The sequence below is a fragment of the Choloepus didactylus genome, chromosome 3, assembly GCF_015220235.1.
Source record: "Choloepus didactylus isolate mChoDid1 chromosome 3, mChoDid1.pri, whole genome shotgun sequence".
In the NCBI taxonomy this organism is placed as follows: domain Eukaryota; kingdom Metazoa; phylum Chordata; class Mammalia; order Pilosa; family Megalonychidae; genus Choloepus; species Choloepus didactylus.
In genome coordinates this window covers 86,054,682-86,076,932 of record NC_051309.1, presented here as the reverse complement: position 1 = coordinate 86,076,932, position 22,251 = coordinate 86,054,682, and the positions used below count along the sequence as shown (strand labels likewise).

At 39.4% G+C, this 22,251-nt stretch overlaps 2 protein-coding genes across 6 annotated transcripts in view; one reads left to right on the top strand and one right to left on the bottom strand.

Annotated features, from left to right (window-relative positions):
- CFAP299 (cilia and flagella associated protein 299) overlaps nt 1-22,251 on the bottom strand; it is a 767,377-nt gene that overhangs the window by 636,863 nt on the left and 108,263 nt on the right. The window lies entirely within an intron of this gene.
- On the top strand, nt 11,318-13,136 carry LOC119529567 (poly(A) polymerase alpha-like). The gene has a single exon (XM_037830076.1). The coding sequence runs from the start codon at nt 11,451-11,453 to the stop codon at nt 12,576-12,578; it is 1,128 nt and encodes a 375-aa protein (XP_037686004.1). The 5' UTR covers nt 11,318-11,450; the 3' UTR covers nt 12,579-13,136.

The following is a 22,251-nucleotide window of genomic DNA, read 5'->3' as shown; positions in this document are numbered from 1 at the left end:
TAAGGAATCAGAGATTAAGACAATGGAGAGTAGGGGATGAGAAAGCTAGAAAGATTAGAAATTGTGACCAAAAATTGGGTCAGTGGAATTTTTAGTGCAAAGGTAAAGGAGAGCTTAGAATAAGAGAATCAAGGATGTAGCCATGAACAGGTAACTGAAGTACAGAAGGTCTAAGAACTGTGATGTTTCTGATCTGTGTGAACCACTGGAAGTGACAGTGGAAGATGACAGCACTTCTAGTGGCAGGTATAATTGTGACCTAGATGCCAAAGTTCTTGAGAAACACAAGAGATGGACTAATGTGTCACAGAAGAATAGTAGTGGATGTCAGGAATAAGTCTCAAAGTAGGAGGAAGATTTTTACTGGGAGCTATGAGAAGTGGGGCACATAGGATGAGTAAGTAGTCTCTATTGTAGATGCTTGCCAGAAAATTGTGTCCTCAACCAGATGGCCTAATGCCAATTAAGGGAAGGAGTTGCATAAAGCTTTTGATGAAAAATGAGTGTTACTGTAGAATATGGTTCAGAGGCTTACAGCACATCTGCAAAGGATTTGTGGGGGCAGGAAAGGTCCAGTAGAGTTGAGTTGGCTCAGGAGAGAAACTGTAACTAAAAAACCTTGGATTTTGAGCAGTAGCCTGGGAATCAAGGGCAAGAATGGGAGGCATGATGGTAACAAATGGAACTCTCACACATAAATTTGTTCCAGTGCCTCCTGTGGGTCACAGAAGAATGGTGTTCACTGCCTCCGGTCAAATGGGGCCTGGAAACTGATGTCTGCTCTTGTGCCACATTGAGGCACAGAATCTGTGGTGTCACTGGGAGCATCTATTTTTAGGGTCAAGCCTCCCTAGGTCCACTATGCAGGGGACTGCTTCTCCACAGGAGTTATGACAACCTCTATTCTACTGAGTTAGGAAGAAAATATGTTCTGTATATCTCCTTACTTTCCAAGGTGGGACTCTCTCCAAACAAGAGCCTTTGGAAAATAAATAAGTTGAAATGCGAAGAACCTATCAGCTTGGGATATTGGGGCACAGAAAGATATAGGGAAAAACTACAAATACTATCACAACAAATTAAATCTACCACTTATTATATATTTATAATAAATGAAGTATTAGCAGCACTCTAGGCACTCAAATGGTATATAAAAAGCAAGTTTTCCTACTAATCTGCCAAAAGATCCAAGCCAAGGGGATTCTGTAAGTAAAATATGTATCACTCCATTTAATTTTACAAAGTGTGAAAACTCACATGAATATATTTCTAAATACCTTCAACATGGCAACATCTTTGACTATCTTTCCCAAAGTAAGGAAATGAGATTACCAAAAACAACTTCCCAAGCTGCCCCAATGATGATTTATGGTTTCAGGGATGCCATTATGGCAAAGGCAAATAACAAAGAGAGACACTCAATTTCCCATGCGAATTACTGTTGGTGGAGAAAGTGCTGCCTGTGGATCATCAAACATTGTGAACCTTGCCAGTTAGTGGTTAACTGAATAATTTACTTCTACTCAGATACTTCAAAGTGGTATCTGAAATGACTACGTTTTGGTATAAGGCAAACTACATTTTGGCATTCTTCTGTAGTCCATAAAATAATAAGAATATTACTACTATCCATTTACAGATAAAGACAATTTTATAAAAGCATTAAGTATGATTGATCACTGCCTCATTCTTGATTTTTTTTTCTGGTATCCAGAACACCATACTCCCTTGGGTCTCTTTCTGACCAACCTTTCTCTGTCCCTTCTAGTTCTTCCTCATTGCCTAAACTGATATATTTTGGAGTGCTGTAGGTCTCATACCTTGGACTTCTTCTCTTCTCTAACTTATCTATTTATCTGATTTTTAAAACCATATAAGCTACTCCCACAGTCTTCCCTGTCTAATGTAATGGCCATTTCATCCTTCTGGATTCTCAGACAAAAACATTTGAAGTCATCCTTGACTCTTTCTCTTCCCCACCCTTATATTCAAACAATCAGAAAATTCTGTTTGCTTTATCTTCAAAATATATCCAGAACCCAGAGAAGGCAGGGCAAGACAGTGGCAAACAAAGGTGTGGAATTTAGTTAGTCCTCTAGAGCACTAGTAAATAGTCAGGAACAATTAGCATATAGTCTGGAACAACTGCTGGGGGATATCCATGACCAGACACACATCGCACACCAGCCTGGAATAGGTGGAATGCCTGAGATCACAGCATAGAACTGCAAGTAAAGCTCCCCAAACTGCAGAACTGGCACCGCTCCCCCCAGCACAGCAGGCTGAGTCAGAAAACTTCACTATGGGGAAAAGAAGCAGGCAACCTGGAACAAAGGAAAGTAACTCAACCAAGCTCCAATTGCAGTTTTAATTAACACATTTGGACTACTGAATACAAGCTACAACAATAGATAAACCCAGAGCAAGAAGGAAAGGAACCCTGAGGTTGCTCCCAGCAGAGAAGAAGTGGGGCTGATGAAAATATAATAATAAATAAATAAAAACAGAGGTTTTCATAGATGGTTGAGCTCAGAATAGTGGAAAATGGCTGTGTCCCAAGAAAAGGGGCACAGAGAACTGGGTACCAACACCAGTTGACTGGCAAAACTGGGGGACTGGGGACTGGCTCTGAAAAGGGGCTTTCCTTTTTTCCTTTTTTTCCTCCCATTTCAAGTATCTCATTAGAGAAAGCCTAAGGCATTTTCAATTGTCAGCACTGACCTAGGCAAGGGTGGAGTTAAGAGAGTCAGAGAGACAGAGGAGGAATTAAATGTAGGAGATAACCCCGTAAAGGGTGTACCTTCCCTAAGAAAATATAGAGCCTCCCTAATATGGACTAACTATAATGTGCAAACTCTGAGAATTGAGTCTGATAGCATAGGTTATCAGGGGAAGGCTTATTGTAAAGGCTCCTAGATGGTAAGCTCTTACAGCAGTTACACCTATTCCTGAGTTGTAATGGCTATTTCTAAATTCTGAGATGCTGAGCTATTTGTGTATAAGCTGGTCAGTCCCTGGAAATTTTGGGGTGTAAATCTCCCTGGCAAAGTGGGATTGAGAAAGCCTTCTTGGACCAAAAGAGGAAAGAGAAATGAAACAAAATTAAGTAATGGCTGAGAGATTACATGGGCACTGTGTGCCTGGTGTTGGTGAACTTTTTTGGCAGTGAACTGATACTTTTTCTTGAGGACTCTTAAGTGCCAGAAATGCCAGGATTTTGTTCTGGGCACTGACTCCCACAACAGCTGTCCACATTTAAATTCAGAGAATCATTTCTTTCTGAAAGGAAGAACACTCCAATTTTTGCCTAAACTTTGATGCTCACTATCAGGTAATCTGTCTACCATGTGAAGTATAATTTAGTAACTTTCCATATATAGAGTTCCAATTCTCCTGTTACCCAACCTACTTTTTATTTCTTCTCTTCATCACACCTGAGATTACCTCCCTTCCTGGCCCTGGCCCCCTCTATCCTGTCTCTTCCAGTACATCTCACCAAACTGTGTGCCAGAAAATTACTGAAAATCATTGCAACTAATGGTCACCTCCTGGTATCTTCATAATTGCACATTTATCATTTTTTGAATCATTCAAGGATCTGAGATGGTGAAAGAAATAACACCATGAAATCTGTATGCTGTCTTGAACCAAATATCTTCTCCGACCTTCAAAGTGCTGTAAAGTTAAAACACTGGGAAAATAGCTATATATGTAAAAGTGAACATCAGGCTTACAGGATTATTTTTAAAAGATAATCTGAAGAATAGTTGTATTGGAAGAATTTTAACTTCCTGTTTATTTAAAGCATTTGGAAAACTTGTTAAAATTTTATATTACAGGGCCACACTATTAACTAAATGAATCAACATTTATGAGACAAAATACATGCACACTAAAATTTGAGAACAAGTGAATTAAAGGGATGAAAACTGAGATCTCATTTCTTAGTTCAAGTACTCTTATAGGTATTTAAATGTCTCTAGCTGAATATTCAGAGTAAACTCTATCGCCTATTAAAAACCCAAATGTGGAGGAGAACCTAAGATGGCAGGTAGGAGAGACAGGGCAAAAAACACCTCCATGAAAATTTTATATAAAAGACAGAAGTGACCCAGAACACCAGTTCCAGCGATGCACCAGCTGGTCAAGGTCTGCTAAATCCACAGGGACCATGCACTTGGTGAAACCAGGAGTCTGCATTCTGAAACAAGTGAGTAAGCCTGCTGAATATCTGGCAGCCATGCTGCGATGTGGGGTAACCATAGGTTGGTGTTTGGAGGAGGACTAGTTCTTTTTTAAAAAAACCCAAAAGCGGCTTTGGATACGACAGCGAGAACCACACAGTGAAGTGTGGCAGGAACGGGCTGTGCGAATGCCTCAATATCTGGTGTGGAAGATAGCCTTTTGCACACCCACTGTTAATTGTCTTGGAGTGAGGAAAGCAGAGGTGAGCCAAAAGGGGAAAATAACCATGCCCTTTGCAGCCATCTTTCTGGCAGGCTGGGAATGCTCCTGCCCGGTGCCGGCACCACAGTCTAGAGCTGCACAAAAAAACCCAGTGCGACAGGAAGTGTTTCCAGCAACATGCACACATGTCACAATATCAGGCATGGACAATAGCCTTTCATGCACCCACAACTAGTTGTCCTGGAGCTGGGAAGGTGGAGCTATGCAAAAAGAGGGAAATTAACACGCCCCATACAGCCATCTTTACAGCAAGCTGGGAATGCACCTACACAGCCCGGCAGCCCAGAACTTCCCTTGAGGGATGGTGTGCACTTTTAATGTAGCGCAGCCTTCCCTCAGCAGAGGCCATAGAAAGGCAGGGCTTGGAAGAGGGACCCACTTGGAAATCCCAGGGACCTACACTAATATCAAGGACTTGTGGGTCAGTAGCAGAGACAATCTGTGGCAAGACTGAAATTAAGGTTTAGACTCTTGCAACAGCCTTAAATCTCCAGGAACACCTGGGAGGTTTGATTATTAAAGCTGCGCTCCCTCCCTAACTGCTCAGACACATGCCCCACATTCATGGCAGACAGCACGAACGAAACACCCAAACTTGGTGCATCAATTGGACCCCACAAGAATCAGACCCCCACACACCACAAAGACACACTTGGGGAGAACTGACTTGAGGGGAATAGGTGACTTGTGGATGCCATCTGCTGGTTAGTTAGAGAAAGTGTATGCCATCAAGCTGTAGATCTGACAAATCAGAGAATAGGCTTTGAATAATCCTACATATCCTAAAAGAACCCTATCAAGCAAAGCAAATGCCAAGAGCCCAAAAACAACAGAAAATTTTAAAGCATATGATAAAACCAGGTGATATGGATAACCCAAACCCAAACACCCAAATCAAAAGATCAGAGGAGTCACGGTACTTGGAGCAATTAATCAAAGAACTAAAGACAAATGATGAGAGCATGGCACAGGATATAAAGGACATGAAGAAGAGCATGGCACAGGATATAAAGGACATGAAGAAGACCCTAGAAGAGCATAAAGAAGAAATTACAAGAGGAAATAAAGAAAATAGATGATCATATGGAAATAAAAGAAACTGTTGACCAAATTAAAAAGATTCTGGATACTCATAATAAAAGACTAGAGGAAGCTGAACAACAAATCAGCGACCTCGGGGACCACAGAATGGAAAATGAAAGAACAAAAGAGAGAATGGGGAAAAAATTTAAAAAAATCGAAATGGACCTCAGGGATATGATAGATAAAATAAAACATCCGAATGTAAGACTCACCGGTGTCCCAGAAGGGGAAGAGAAGGGTAAAGGTCTAGACAGAGTATTCAAAGAAATTGTTGGGGAAAACTTCCCAAACCTTCTACACAATATAAATACGCAAAGCATAAATGCCCAGTGAACTCCAAATAGAATAAATCCAAATAAACCCACTCCAAGACATATTTTGATCAGAATGTCAAATACTGAAGAGAAGGAGCAAGTTCTGAAAGCAGCAAGAGAAAAGTACCACACACAAAGGAAACAACATAAGACTAAGTAATGACTACTCAGCGGCCCACCATGGAGGCAAGAAGGCAGTGGTATGACATATTTAAAATTCTGAGAGAGAAAAATTTCCAACCAAGAATACTTTATCCAGCAAAGCTCTCCTTCAACTTTGAGGGAGACAAACAAATGCTGAGAGATTTTGCTAATAAAAGACCTGCCCTACTTCAGATACTAAAGGGATCCCTACCAACTGAGAAACAAAGAAAGGCGAGAGAGATATAGAGAAAGGTTCAGTACTAAAGAGATTCAATATTGATTTATTAAAGGACAATAAGAGAGAGAGGGAAAAAGTATATATCTGACAAACATAAAGCAAAGGATATGATGGCTGATTCAAGAAATGACTTCACAGTAATAACACTGAATGTAAATGAATTAAACTCCCAAATTAAAGGATATAGATTGGCAGAATGGATCAAACAATACGAACCATCAATATGTTGCACACAAGAGACTCATCTTAGCCACAGCGACACAAAGAAATTGAAAATGAAATGATGGAAAAAATATTTCATGCAAGCTACAGCCAAAAGAAAGCAGGAGTAGCAATATTAACCTCAGATAAAATAGACTTTAAGTACAAGGATATTTTGAGAGACAAAGAAGGCCACTACATACTAATAAAAGGAGCAATTCAACAAGAAGAAATAACAATCATAAATGTTTATGCACCCAATCATGGTGCCACAAAATACATGAGACAAACACTGGCAAAACTAAAGGAAGCAATGGATGTTTCCACAATAATTGCGGGAGACTTCAACACATCATTCTCTCCTATAGACAGATCAACCAGACAGAAGACCAATAAGGAAATTGAAAACCTAAACAATCTGATAAATGAATTTGATTTAACAGACATATAGAACATTACACCCCAAATCACCAGGATACACATTCCTCTCTAGTGATCATGGAACTTTCTCCAGAATAGACCATACACTGGGACATAAAACAAGCCTCAATTAATTAAAAAAAAATGAAATTATTCAAAGCACATTCACTGACCACAATGGAATACAATTAGAAGCCAATAACCATCAGAGACTTAGAAAATTCACAAACACCTGGAGGTTAAACGACACACTCCTAAAATAATAGGTTTATAATGTAGAATGTAGAGGAACCAGCAATAGAGAGCAATTAATGAAGGAGGAACGATAACCCAATAAGAAGAGATAAGCTATCGTGGGTAAATTTAACGTTCTGGGAATGCCCAGGAATGACTATGCTCTGTTAATTTTTGATGGGTGTGGTAGGAACAAGTTCACAGAAATGTTGCTACATTAGATTATTTTCTTGGGGTCGAGTAGGAACATGTTGGAAGTAAAGTCGTTATTTCAGGTTAGTTGTATTATTCTTACTCCCTTGTTAGGGTTTGTTTGAAATTTTTTTTTATTGTATATCTTTTTAAAAAAAATTTTTTTTTGATATAGTTAATTTTATAAAAAAGAGTTAATTAAAAAAAAACAATGAAAAAATATGCAGAGCCCCCTTGAAGAGCTGGTGGAGAATGCAGGGGTATTGGGCTTCCCCACCTCGGTGGTTGCTGATGTGCTCACAGACATGGGGGACTAGTGGTATGATGTACCAAGCCCTCTACCATGGGACTTGCCCTTGGCAAGACTGTTGCTGCAAAGGAGGGGCTAGGCCTGCCTATAATTGTGCCTAAGAGCCTCCTCCCAAATGCCTCTTTGTTGCTCAGATGTTGCCCTCTCTCTCTAGCTAAGCCAAATTGGCAGGTGAAATCACTGCCGTCCCCCCTACATGGGATCTGACACCCAGGGGAGTGAATCTCCCCGGCAACATGGAATATGACTCCCAGGGAGGAATCTAGATCTGGCATTGTGGGATGGAGAACATCTTCTTGACTAAAAGGGGGAAATGAACGGAAATGAAATGAGCTTCAGTGGCAGAGAGATTCCAAAAGGAACCGAGAGGTCACTCTGGTGGGCACTCTTACACACAATATAGACAACCCTTTTTAGGTTCTAATGAATTGGAATAGCTAGCAGTAAATACCTGAAACTATCAAACTACATCCCAGAACCCATGAATCTTGTAGACAATTGTATAAAAATGTAGCTTATGAGGGGTGACAATGTGATTGGGAAAGCCATATGGACCACACTCCCCTTTGTCCAGTTTATGGATGGAGGAATAGAAAAATGGGAGTAAAAAAAAAAGGAAGGCACCCAGTGTCCTTTTTTACTTTGGTGGTTCTTCTTCACTTTGGTTTTTATTCTTATTGTTTTTGTGTGTGTGGTAATGAAAATGTCAAAAATTAATTTTGGTGATGAATGCACAACTATATAATGGTACTATAAACAATTGAATGTACACTTTGTTTTGCATGACTGCATGGTATGTGAATATATCTCAATAAAAATGAATTAAAAATAAAATAAAACAATGAAGATTTTAAAAAAAAACCTGAATGTGAGTGATATGCAAGCTTCAGTATAGGCAAAAGCACAATCTTTCCTATTTGTTTTTATCATTTTAAAAAGTGTCCTCAAATGTGAATAAAGAGAAGAGATTGTGTTCACACTGCTTACTCTATAACCCTGTAGACTAATAGATGAGTGCATGCTATGTCAATCACATGAAATTTGATAAGATTGTGGTTTTCGTGAGATTTACACTGGGTTTACATTCACTCTCCAAGTCAAGCAAGTTAATAACCTGCACGAATTTTAGCTTCTCCTCTGCCCTCAATCCCTGTGCAAACACCAGGGGCTGCTTTAATGTAAACATTCTAAGCACCAAATGCATCATCATGGCCATCTGTTTTTAACTCCCACTTCTCATGGTGTCTTTGATGCGAACATCATTTTTAAATGAATTATCGACAGAGTAGTGTGAATTGTTTTAAGCTCGATTAACATCTCTGAAGATGACTAAAGGAAAACATCGTTGGGACAGATGTTTTCATTTGAGGAAATGTGTTATATCCCTTCAAACAAATCCCACAGTCTATCCCCACAACGTCTACTGCTTAACAAGTAATCAAGTATAATGTAATAATTTAATTACATTATTTTTCAAACTTATTGATGCACCACACTGTTCTCATTCATCTTGGTTTGATGGACCTTTTATGTTAACAATATTAATAAAAGTAATTTGGGCTCCAAAAGGTATTAAATTTCACTCATCTAAAATAAATTGACCATCATATGTATTTTACAGATATGTTTTACCCAAATAGCAGCACGTTAACATAACTTAGCTGGTTACATACAGGATACCCATGGCCTTAACAAACCTAAGAGACCAATACATTCTCAGAACAAATTCTAAAGGTAATTTTATCCTCTTCTATTTCCCAGAAATGGTAGTAGCCAGAAAAAAAACTAATTCGGAGTCACATTTCCTATTTGTTCTGTGGGGTGGGTATCAAGAAGAACAAGTGGGGAATGAAATGAATAGCTGATGGCTTGTATGTCCCAAAAAGATGATGTAATTGACTAGAAGATACCCACAGAGTCAGGTAAAGGCTGTATGTTCCTTTAATCTAAGTAAAGGATTAATGTTACAATATATTGCTTAGTACATATACCAAGTAAGTGACATGCAGCATTCTCAGTAAGAAGGCAGGCTTCCCTAGCCCTCAAGTTCTCTTGAAACATACATCCTCAGGATAATGTCTTTTGGGGTGAAGATTCACTAGGTCCTTCTGGAAATCAGCTTTGCACTTCTTCTGGTCTTTTTATACTTTCCACATCAACTGTTCTGAACACTTGAATTATGTGCCTACCTCCTCACTAGGTACAAGTCAACAGGTAACAAACCTAGCACATTTCAAAGTATTTATGGCAGGAGCTGGTGGAGTTTCCTAGGAACAATTTTCCAGGTAATAAGCCCAGGTTTTAGGCCTGATAGTATCTAGTCTTTCACTAAACAATTATTAGATCAAGGAAAGCAAATTTAAATTAGGTCCCTTCTTGCCAATAGCATAGTTTATTTAGAGTAATAGGTGAAGGTGAGGAAGAAATTACATTAATCTGAACTATTGATCACTGGAACTGTCTTTGTGCAAAACATAGTCAAAAGAGGAAAGGAAATGAAGCTATTATGTTGTCAAAAGTAGTAGATTTTAAATCGAGTATAAAAAAACTTAATTTAGTTTAAAAAGAAAGTAGTTATTCCAATAGATAATACCACATTCATTGTGTACCAGACAGAATCATGTTTCATTGATCAGTGTTCAATCACAGGAAAATCATTTCTACACTGAAACAAACTCAACTTTTTAAATGAGCCCTTATAATATATTTGAGTGAAAAATTACACGAAAAGGAAACTATAATTTGAGTGCTAAATTACTACAAAAAATTGGCAAAGCTTTTTTCAACTTTCACGATTTTTTCCTTATTCTATTTTATATTTATATCATTTTTTATTCTGATGAAAATAATCCAACTCATTTAATCAAACTTTTCTAACCACTACCTTTTTTACTTCCTAATTATGAACATTCTGTTTTATTCTGTCTTTATAAGCCCACTAGCTATTAACTCATTATTCTCCCCTCATAAGTTATAAGAATTGGTTCACAAACTTCTTTTCTGTAACATGCATAAACAATTTTTTTTCACAAAAGTGAAGTTGGGAATATCAATATAGGACTCAGTGAAAACACATCACATTTTCTTTGTATTTCATGATTATAATATATATGAGATAAAATCCAACCCCCATCCTTGCTTAAGAAAAAGCATTCAGAAAACTAGGAATAGAGGAAGAAGTAAAACTTATTTGAAGACAACATGATCTGATACATAGCAAATCTGAAGGAATTCACAAGAAAATTATTAAAGGTAATAAATGAATTCAGCAAAGTGACAGGTTTCAAGATCAACACTCAAAAAGCAATTGTATTTCTATAAACTAGCAGTGAACAATCTGAAGAGGAAATTAAGAAAACAATTCCATTTATAATAGCATCCTGAAAAAATAATTTATCTATTTAACTAAGGATACAAAATATTTGTATTCTGAAAACTTCAAAACACGGCAGAAAGAATTTAAAGAATAACTAAATAAATGGCAAGACATCTCATGTTCAGGAATTGGAAGATTTAGTACTGTTAATATATCAGTATTGACCAAAACATTATACAAATTCAATGCAATGTCTAGGTTTTTGTTTGCTAAATTTGCCAGAATGCAATATACAAGAATGGGTTGGGGTTCTAGAACGTTGCTATGGTAGCGCTCGGGCGCCATGTTAGGACGAAGGGGAAGGAGGAGAAGCGCTTAAAGCGGCGGGCGCGGGCGCGGGCGCGGGAGTGGGGTTGGATCCAGGGCTGAGGCAGGCGTCCCCCTCCCTCCCGCCTCAGTGGATTATGCCCAGGGCGGCAGCAGCGGCGGTTGCGGGGGGGAAGTGACTGGGCGGTGCCGGCGCAGGAGACGATGCCGTTTCCAGTCACAACGCAGGGATCACAACCAACACAGCCGCCACAGAAGCACTATGGCATTACCTCTCCTATCAGTTTAGCAGCCCCCAAGGAGACTGACTGCATACTTACACAGAAACTGATTGAGACTCTGAAACCTTTTGGGGTTTTTGAAGAGGAAGAGGAACTGCAGCGCAGGATTTTAATTTTGGGAAAATTAAATAACCTGGTAAAAGAGTGGATACGAGAAATCAGTGAAAGCAAGAATCTCCCACAATCTGTAATTGAAAATGTTGGAGGAAAAATTTTTACATTTGGATCTTACAGATTAGGAGTACACACAAAAGGTGCCGATATTGATGCGTTGTGTGTTGCACCAAGACATGTTGATCGAAGTGACTTTTTCACCTCATTCTATGATAAATTGAAATTACAGGAAGAAGTAAAAGATTTAAGAGCTGTTGAAGAGGCGTTTGTACCAGTTATCAAACTGTGTTTTGATGGAATAGAGATTGATATTTTGTTTGCAAGATTAGCACTGCAGACTATTCCAGAAGATTTGGACCTACGAGATGACAGTCTGCTTAAAAATTTAGATATAAGATGCATAAGAAGTCTTAATGGTTGCAGGGTAACCGATGAAATTTTACATCTAGTACCAAACATTGACAACTTCAGGTTAACTCTGAGAGCTATCAAACTGTGGGCCAAACGCCACAACATCTATTCCAATATATTAGGTTTCCTCGGTGGTGTTTCCTGGGCTATGCTAGTAGCAAGAACTTGCCAGCTTTATCCAAATGCAATAGCATCAACTCTTGTACATAAATTTTTCTTGGTATTTTCTAAATGGGAATGGCCAAATCCAGTGCTTTTGAAACAGCCCGAAGAATGCAATCTTAATTTGCCTGTATGGGACCCAAGGGTAAACCCCAGTGATAGGTACCATCTTATGCCTATAATTACACCAGCATACCCACAGCAGAACTCCACGTACAATGTGTCCGTTTCAACACGGATGGTCATGGTTGAGGAGTTTAAACAAGGTCTTGCTATCACAGATGAAATTTTGCTGAGTAAGGCAGAGTGGTCCAAACTTTTTGAAGCTCCAAACTTCTTTCAAAAGTACAAGTATGTATTTTAAGGCATGTTGGACATGTTGCTTTCTTAAATGATAATTGTTTAATAGTAGCATATATGACATCTTCTCTTGCTAAACTAATGTAGCTTTGAATTTTCCTTTAAACCTCTCAGAATTTTCTGTCCTGTCATAAAGGGTGTACTGTTTTAGTAAACCATTTATTATTTACTTTTTCGTGGTAGTATTTGCTTTCTACTATTTTGCTGACTGATCTAACCCAATTCCTACTACAACTGTAGAAATGTCAACTCTGTTGGCATGTGTTAGTGACGACCAACACTCTTAAAATCCATATACTTTGGCAAATGGGTGAACTGTTAAAATCTGTAGTCAGTATCTTCTGTTGAGTATTTTCAGCCAATCTTGGAAAATTATTTATCAAGATTCTCTATAAATAGACAAAAGTAAAAAAAAAAAGGTCAATATATAGTCAATTAAATGTTTCCAGTAGTGAAAATACACTATTCGCCTACCTTTTCCAAAACCCAGTGTTAATAAAGCCCCTTCAAATACTTCTGCAAATACGTTTCTTGGGATTTAAGTTGTGTGGTGTTTTTTAGTAGTGGGTTAGTACCTTAGTTAGTACAGGTTAAAAGCCTGATTAATTGTATTGGTCTTGATGAAAATTGTAAGTTATAATAAATATTATTTTTTAAAAAACCAAAAAAAAAAAAAAAAAAAAAAGAATGGGTTGGCTTTTACAACAGGGATTTAGTAGTTTACAAATTTATAGTTCTAAGGTAATGAAAATGTCCCAGTTAAGGCATCAACAGGATGCTACCTACTCTGAACAAAGGCTGATGGCATCGGGTTCCTCTGTAACATGGGAAGGCATATGATCAGTGTCTGCTGATCCTTCTCTCCCAGGTTTCATTGCTTTCAGATTCTGGCTTCAATGGCTCCCTCTGTCAGCTCCTCTGGGGACTTTCTCTCTAAGCTCTGGGGTTCTCTCTCTGAGCTCTCTCTTTCATCCTCATAAATGACTCCAGTAAAGTATTAAGACCCACCTTGAATTGGGTGGTTCACATCACAATTGAAAACACCTAATCCAAAGTTCTCACCCACAATGGGTCTACACCCACAGGGATGGATTAAAATAACATGACCTCCAGAGATTCATTGAAGAAAAGGACAATTCTGAATTGTTTGAAACTCTGGAGGAGGATGTAGACTGGAGAATGACCCAGCAAATGCTGATTTGAAGAAAGAGAAGAAATATCAGGTAGCAATCCTCCATCCCAGACCAGCCAGTCCTCTCTCCTTCCCCTCACTTGGTCTCAGTGTGGGAAAGGCATGGAATCAGCAGATGGGAACCTTCCCACCAGGGGCACAGACTACAAAATTTCTCATAGCAGTAAGACATACTCCCATGGTTTGAAGACCCAGGGGACAGGGGAGGACATTTGAAGGCCCAGGTCAGTGAGAGCCAAAGAGACTGAGAAAACATTGTTAGAAACTGTTTTTCCCTCCCTGGAACTGAAAGCCCTTCCTCCACCCTTGAGGGAAGCAACAGCTGGCAGCCATCTCCTTGTCTTGGGGATGGCTGGAGCACTGGGTCAGAAGAGAGAGTACTTTCCCACAAGTGGAGCCCCACATTGAGCCAGATTTTGGTTAGCAAAGTGAGGGCATAGGAATCCCACATTGTCAGCTCACCTGTGTATATGCAGCCTGTGCTCAGAGGCAAAGCAGCTTCTGAGGACAATTAAGTTACCAAATAGCACTGCCTGCTGGACAGTCCAGAAGGTGAAGGAAAGTTCACTTAGAAAGTTGCTCCAGACCCTTTCTTAGGACCACAAGAGCTGATCTAAACCCTCAGGGAAACCTGGCTCTATTTTGGCAGAGAAATACAGAAGACACAACTGTTAAACCAGGGCTTTAGAACAAACCCAGATCTTGCTGGTCTGCAGAAAACAAAGCACCACTGGAAGCCAGTGGATTTGTATTACCATACACAGTGAAATTCCTGGGATATCCAGTGCCTACCTCCCATCCCTGTAGCAGGCCATGATGGGTGTCTGATTTGGGGGGAAAACTGGGGGTCAGAGCCAATCTGACAACTGGCCAGTGAGAGAAACAAAGAAATGTAGAGATCAAGGAAAACCAACAAGAAAACCAAGGCAAAAGAGAGAAAACATCCTCCAGAATAAACTAATCAAGAAAATCAGATGCCTAGACAGCAAAAAATCATGAGCTACACCAGAAAACATGTAGATATGGCCCAGTCAAAGGAACAAACTAACACAACTGAGACTCAGGAGTTGAAACAGCTAATTAAACATGTTCAACAAATCATCTAAATCAAATCAATGAGCTGAAAGAAAATGTGACAAAAGAGATGAAGGATATAAAGAAGACACTGGGGGCCATAAGAAGGATTTGTAAGCTTGAAAAAACAAATGGCAGATCTCATGGGAATGAAAGGCACAATACAAGAGATGAAAAACACAATGGAGACATCCAACAGCAGACTTGGAGAAGCAGAAGAAAGGACTACTGAACTAGAGAGGCAGGACATCTGAAATTCTACACACAAAGGAACAGATAGGGAAAAGAATGGGAAAAAATTAGCAGGGTCTTGGGGAACTGAATGACAATATGAAGGGCATGAATATATGAGTTATAGGTATCCCAGAAGGAGAAGAGGAGGAAAAAGGGCAGAAATAATTGTGAAGGAAATAATCAATGAAAATTTCCCGTCTCTTATGGAAGACATAAAATTACAGGTCCAAGATGTACAGTGTGCCCCAAACAGAATTGATCCAAATAGGCCTACTCCTACTTACTAATCAGATTTTCACATGTTAAAGACAAAAAGAGAATTCTGAAAGCAGCAAGATAAAAGCAATCCATCACATACAAGGGAAACTTGATAAGACTAAATGTGGATCTCTCAGCAGAAACCATTGAGGCAAGAAGGAAGTAGTATGATATATTCAAGATACTGAAAGAGAAAAACTGCCAACAAAGAATCCTATATCCAGCAGAACTGTCCTTCAAAAATGAGGAAGAGTAAAATTTTTACAAATAAACAAACACTGAGAGAGTTCATGAACAGGAGACCTTCTCTACAAGAAATACTAAAGGGAGTGCCACAGACAGATAGGAAAAGACGGGAGAGAGGTTTGGAGAAGATATCAGGAATAGAAAGGGTAGAAATCAGGCACTTGATGCTGAAGGAGAGAATAGAACATTCAGCATGATTGACTGTATAGACGCAGAAGTAGTTAGCACAATACTGTGTGATGGTAGCACAATATTGTAGGTACTGGACAAAGATGACTGCATGTACGGTTGAAAGAGGAATGTTAGGGATATGTATGACACCAGAAGGAAAGATAAAAGACAAAGGCTGGGACTTTATAACTTAGTGAAATCTAGAGTGGTCAACAATTGTGATTAAATGTACAAATATAAGAACGTTTTTACATGAGGGAGAACAAATGAATGTCAACTCTGCAAGATGGTGAAAATGGGAGGATATTGGGGAAAAATACAAACAATGAAAACTAGAAACTATAGTTTACAGTGACACTGTAATATGCATCCATTAATTGTAATAAAGGCAAAATACCAAAGCTAAATGTCTACAAGAGGGGAATATAAGGGAGCAGTACAGGATTCTGGCACTGGTATTGTTTTCTGACCTTTTTATTGTATTTTATTTTTTTTTACATTTTCTTTTATATTTTTAATCATCATTTTTTTCTTTTTCTTTTTTTTCCTTTTTATCCTCTTCCTCTTTCTTCACAGAAGAAATGGAAATGTCCTCATATAGATTGTGGTAGTGAATACATAACTATGTGATTAGGTCAGAAACTTTTGATTGTTTACTTTGGAGGAAATGAATGTCTTGTAAATAAAACTGTTTAAAAAATAGAAAAATACAAGTCCTGGAGAAAATCTAGAGAAAAAGATGTACCTAATAACTGTTGCTGGGGAAGTAGAATGGTGCAGCCCATATGAAGGGCAGTGTGGAAGTTCTACAGGAAACTAAGTATGGGGCTGCCTTATGGGCCTGAAATCCTTTTATTGGGTATATACTTGGAAGAACTGAGAAAAAGGACATGAATGGACATTTGCACAGTGGAGTTTATGGTGACAGTATTCACAATTTGCAATGGATAGAGGTGGCGTAAGCGTACATCAACTGATAAACAAAATGGTGAACTGTGTTGTATACATACAATGGAATATTGAGCAGCTACAAGAAGGAAGGAAGTTGTGAGTTATGCAACTAGCTGAATGGGACCTTAGGGACAGTATGTTGAGTGAAATAAACCATAAATGAAAAGACAAACATTATAATGTCTCATTAATATGGACTAACTATAATGTGCAAAATCAGAGAATAGAATCTGGGAGCATGGATTATCAGGGGAAGGCTTATGGTAAAGGTTCCTAGATCATAAGCTCTTACAGCAGATACATCTATTCCTGAGTTGCAAGGACTATTTCCAAATTCTGAGATGCTGAGCTCTTTGTGTATAACCTGGTCGGTCCCTGGAACTGAGGGTATCCATGTGATGTGATACTTGAGACTCAGAATCAGTTTGTCCACTTTGAATGTCAGCATTACCCCATTCAGCAAACACCAAGACACTGAAAAAAAGATCAGACTTCAACTAGAGATATGAATGAAATGGGTTTGGTTAGGACTAAGGTATATCAGACTAAAGGGTTAAAGATGATACTGACTGTGTTATAAAACTTCAACTTCTGTGTTACACCAAAGAAAGCAATGTTTATTTGGTGCAAAAGCTATATTTTCTGTAGCACACTATATAATTTAACTTGTATGGTCAGTTTATACAAACACCGTAATTACATGGAGGTTTGACTAGGGACTGAGATCTGGTTGGTTTGTACAGCTTAGTGTGAAGCCCCAGTACATCCCAGAGTAATTTGGACAGAAAATAAAAATGTATTTGCAAAGCCCCCTTGAGGGACTGGGGAAAATGTGGAACTATTAAACTTCCCCACCTGAGGAATTCCTGATTTTTCTCGCAAGCATTGGGACTACCAGTTTAATAGGTATTCCAGTTTGCTAATGCTGCCTTTTTGTAAAACTCCAAAAATGGATCAACTTTTATAAAGGGGTTTTATTTGGTTACAAAGTTACAGTCTTAAGGTCATAAAGTGTCCAAGGTAAGTCATCAACAATTGGGTACCTTTGCTGGAGGATGGCCAATGGTGTCTGGAAAACCTCTGTTAGCTGGGAAGGCATGTGGCTGGTGACTGCTCCAGAGTTCTGGTTTCAAAATGGCTTTCTCCCAGGACGTTCCTCTCTAGGCTGCAGCTCCTCAAAAATGTCACTCTTAGTTACTCTTTGGGTGTTTGTCCTTTCTTAGCTTCTCCAGAGCAAAAGTCTGCTTTCAAAGGCCATCTCCCAAATGTTGTTCTGTAAGCTACAGCTCCTCTCTCAGCTCCTGTGTATTCTTCAAAGTATCCCTCTTGGCTATAGCAAGCTCGATCCTTCTGTCTGAGCTTATGTAATGCTCTAGGAAACTAATAAAGGCCCATGCTGAATGGGCAGGGCCAGACCTCCATGGAAATTTTCTAATCGTTATCACCTAGAGTTGCGTGGGTCACATCTCCATGGAAACACTCAAAAAATTACAATCTAATCACCACTAATACTGCCCACACAAGACTGCATCAAAGATAATGGTGTTTTAGGGGACATAATACATTCAAACTGGCACATTCCACCCCTGGATCCCAAAATGACATGATCTTTCCATATACAAATACATTCATCCCATCACAATATCACAAAAACTTAAATCATATCAGTAACAACAGGTAAGTACAAGATCCCATCAGAATCAGTTACAGTCATGGTCTGTCCTAAGGCATAATTCCCCTCTAGCTGTGGACCTGTGAAACTTAGAACAAGTTATGTACTGCCAATATACAAAGGAGGGACAGTCATAGGATAAACATTCCCATTGCCATAAGGAGAAACTGAAAGGAAAACAGGGTTAACAGAACTAAAACAATTCCTAAAACCCACAGAGCAAACTCCATTAGATTTCAAAGTCTGAGAGTCATTTACAGAATGCCATTTTATTCTTGGGGCTAGAGAGAGCAGGAGTCTAACCCCTCCTAAGGGCCTTTGCAGCAGCCCTTTTCTCTCCAAATGCTGGGGTGAGTGCTCCAACATATCCACACATTGAGGAGACCACCTTCTTGGCCCCATCCTGTTCAAACATTGGGGCAGCACCTGGAGTCTCTTCCATCTCTGGGGCAAATGCTCAACCCCTTCAGAACAGTGTGGTGGTGACCCAGGCTCTCCCCAAACCCCAGGGAATGTGGTTCACCCTCTCTGAGGCCTGGGGTGACAGCACTCTTCCTGAACATCAAGGAAGAAGGCCCATCCTCGACTGCCAGGGCAAACTCACCCTTTCCATACATGTGAGCCACTCTGCTCTCCCAGCCTGAGACCTCTTGACTCTAGACCTCAACCTCCATGGCTCCATCTTTGAAGAAATTTTTCCTTCAATTTGTTTCTTGTCTGTCTCATCCACTCCAGACTGGCAGCAACTCCATCTATAAAGATCTCACAAAAATTCTGTTGGCTTCACATGAAGCAGAAAGGGGTCAAAGCCATCAGACAATAAGACTTCCCACAAATCCTTTCTGGATAACTCCATCTCCAATCCTGGCTTGTATTGAAATGGCGGTCAGGTTCCATGTTTGGTTAAATCCTCACATTGGGCTGTAGCTTCTCTGGTTCCACCCCCTGGAAGCCTGGAATTTTCCAAACCACCAGTTTCTTGTTTCTTTGAACCCAAGAGTTCAGTTCTAAGATTATCTCTCTCTGCTTACATTTTACTATAATCTGCAAGGAGAAGCCATGCTATATCCGCAACTTTTAGTTTTGAAATCTCATCAGCCAAGTATCCCAGCTCATTGCTCTCAAATTCTTACTTCCATCTGACACCAGGACTCAATTTTGCCAAATTCTCTGCCACTTTAAAACAAGGATCACCTTTCTTCCAGTTCGCAACAACATATTCATCATTTCTGCTCAAGGCCTCTTCAACAGTATTTATGAGTTCATATTTCCACAAACAGTCTCTTTAAAGCAGTTTAGGCCTTTTCTATCAAGCTCCTCACAATTCTTCCAGAATCTTCCCCTTATTCATTTAAAAAGCCACTCCAACATGTTTGGTATTTGCAATCTTAGCAGCACCCCACTCCTGGTATCAAAATTTGTTCCAGTTTGCTAATGGTGCCTTTTCATAAAACACCAGAAATGGATCAACTTTTATAAAGAGGGTTTATTTGGTTACAAAGTTACAGTCTTAAGGCCATAAAGTGTCCAAGGTAAGTCATCAACAATTTGGTACCTCCACTGGAGGATGGCTAATGGTGTCCGGAAAACCTCTGTTAGCTGGAAGGCACATGGCTGGCATCTGCTCTGGAGTTCTGGTTTCAAAATGGCTTTCTTCCAGGACGTTCCTCTCTAGGCTGCAGCTCCTCAAAAATGTCACTCTTAGTTGCTCTTTGGGTGTTTGTCCTTTCTTAGCTTCTCCAGAGCAAAAGTCTGCTTTCAAAGGCCATCTCCAAAATGTTGCTCTGTAAGCTACAGCCCCTCTCTCAGCTTTTGTGTATTCTTCAAAGTATCCCTCTTGACTGTAGCAAGCTCGCTCCTTCTGTCTGAGCTTATATAGTGCTCTAGGAAACTCATTAAGGCCCACGCTGAATGGGAAGGGCCACAACTCCATAGAAATTATCTAATCAGAGTTATCACCTAGAGTTGGGTGGGTCACATCTCCATGAAACACTCAAAGAATTACAATTTAATCACCACTAATATGTCTGCCCACACAAGATTGCATCAAAGATAATGGCATTGTTGGGGACACAATGCATTCAAACTGGCACAGTAGGCCAAACCCTTGATCTTGGGACTTGCCCTTATGAAGCTTGTTATTGCAAAGGAGAGGCTAAGTCTACTGAAAATTGTATCTAAGAGTCACCCCCAGTTAACCTCTTTTGTTACTCAGATGTGGTCTCTCTCTCTAAGCCAACTCTGCAGATAAACTCATTGCCCTCCCCATTACATGAGACATGACTCCCAAGGGTGTAAGTCTCCCTGGCAACATGGGACATGACTTCCAGGGATGAACCTGGACCCAGCATCAAGGGAATGAGAAAGACTTCTTGACCAAAAGGGGGAAGAGATATGAAAAAAAAAAGTTTTTTTTCATAAAGTTTCAGTGGCTGAGAGATTTCAAATAGAGTCGAGGGGACATTATGCATTATATAGACATCTCTTTTTAGTGTTTAGTGTATTGGAATAGCTAGAAGGAAATATATGAAGCTGTTGAACTGCAAACCAGTAGCCTTGATTCTTGAAGATGACTGTATAACTCTATAGCTTACACTGTGCGATCACATGATTGTGAAAAACTTATGACTCACACTCCCTTTATCCAGTGTATGTACAGATGAGTAGAAAAATGGGGACAAAAAGTAAATGAATAATAGGGAGAGATGGGGGGATGGGATGTTTTGGGTGTTCTTTTTTTCTTCATTTTTTTTTCTTTTTTGCAGTAATGAAAATGTTCAAAAATTGATTGTGGTGATGAATGCACAAGTATATAATGGTACTGTGAACAATTTATTGTTACTTTGGATGACTGTAGGGTATGTGAATATGTCTCAATAGAATTGAATTTTTAAGAAACATCACCCTGAGACTAGGGAGAAGACCTTCCCTGAGAACATGCCCAGGGAAGGTGAGCACCTGAACAGAATTAGAACTCTACCAACCAGGAAGAAGACGGGAAACAGGCCTAGGTAGGCAGTCTACACTGGCACCCAGAGGTTCCAAGGTTGTGAATTTCCAGCAGTTCTGATCCAATGGATCCCCAATGGTAGTGGAGCTTCTATTGTTAAAATATTGAAATACTAGCCTTCCAGTTAGTAAATGGCCATTTCTCAAGTTCTCCCCAGGCGACACTTCTCCCACACACCCTGTCCTTCCCCCGAGATTCCCAGATCTTCCCACAATTCAGAAACTAAAGAGTTACTGCTTCCAATATTGTGAATGTAATCAACACCACAGAATTGTATACTTGAAAGACGTTAAGATGGAAAATGTTATGTTGTCTTAATGTTACCACAATAAAAATTTAAAAGAATGTGGCCTTTTCTGGGATACATAACTGCTTCAAACCAGCACATTCTATTATAGTCCAACAGCTCTTTGTGTGTGTGTGTGTGTGTGTCTGTCTCTGTGTGTGTGTGTAAGTAGAAAAACCAATCTCCAAATTCATGTGGAACTGCAAGGGGCCCCACATGGCCAAACCACTCTTGAAAAAGAAGAACAAGGTTGGAGGACTCACATATTCCAATTTCAAATTGTATTACAAAATAACAATAATCAAAAGAGTGTGGTATTGGTACAAAGATAAACAAAAATATCAGTAGAACAGAACTGAAAGCCCAGAAATAGACCCACATAACTGGTCAATTGATTTCTGACAAAGGTGCTAAGAACATTGAGGGAGAAAATAATAATTTCTTCAACAAATGACATTGCTGAAACTGGATATCCATGTGTAGAAGAATGAAGTCAGACCCCTACTTCACACCATAAACAAAAATCAATTCAAAATGGATAAAGGACCAAAATCTAAGAGCTAAAACCATAAAACACTGGGGA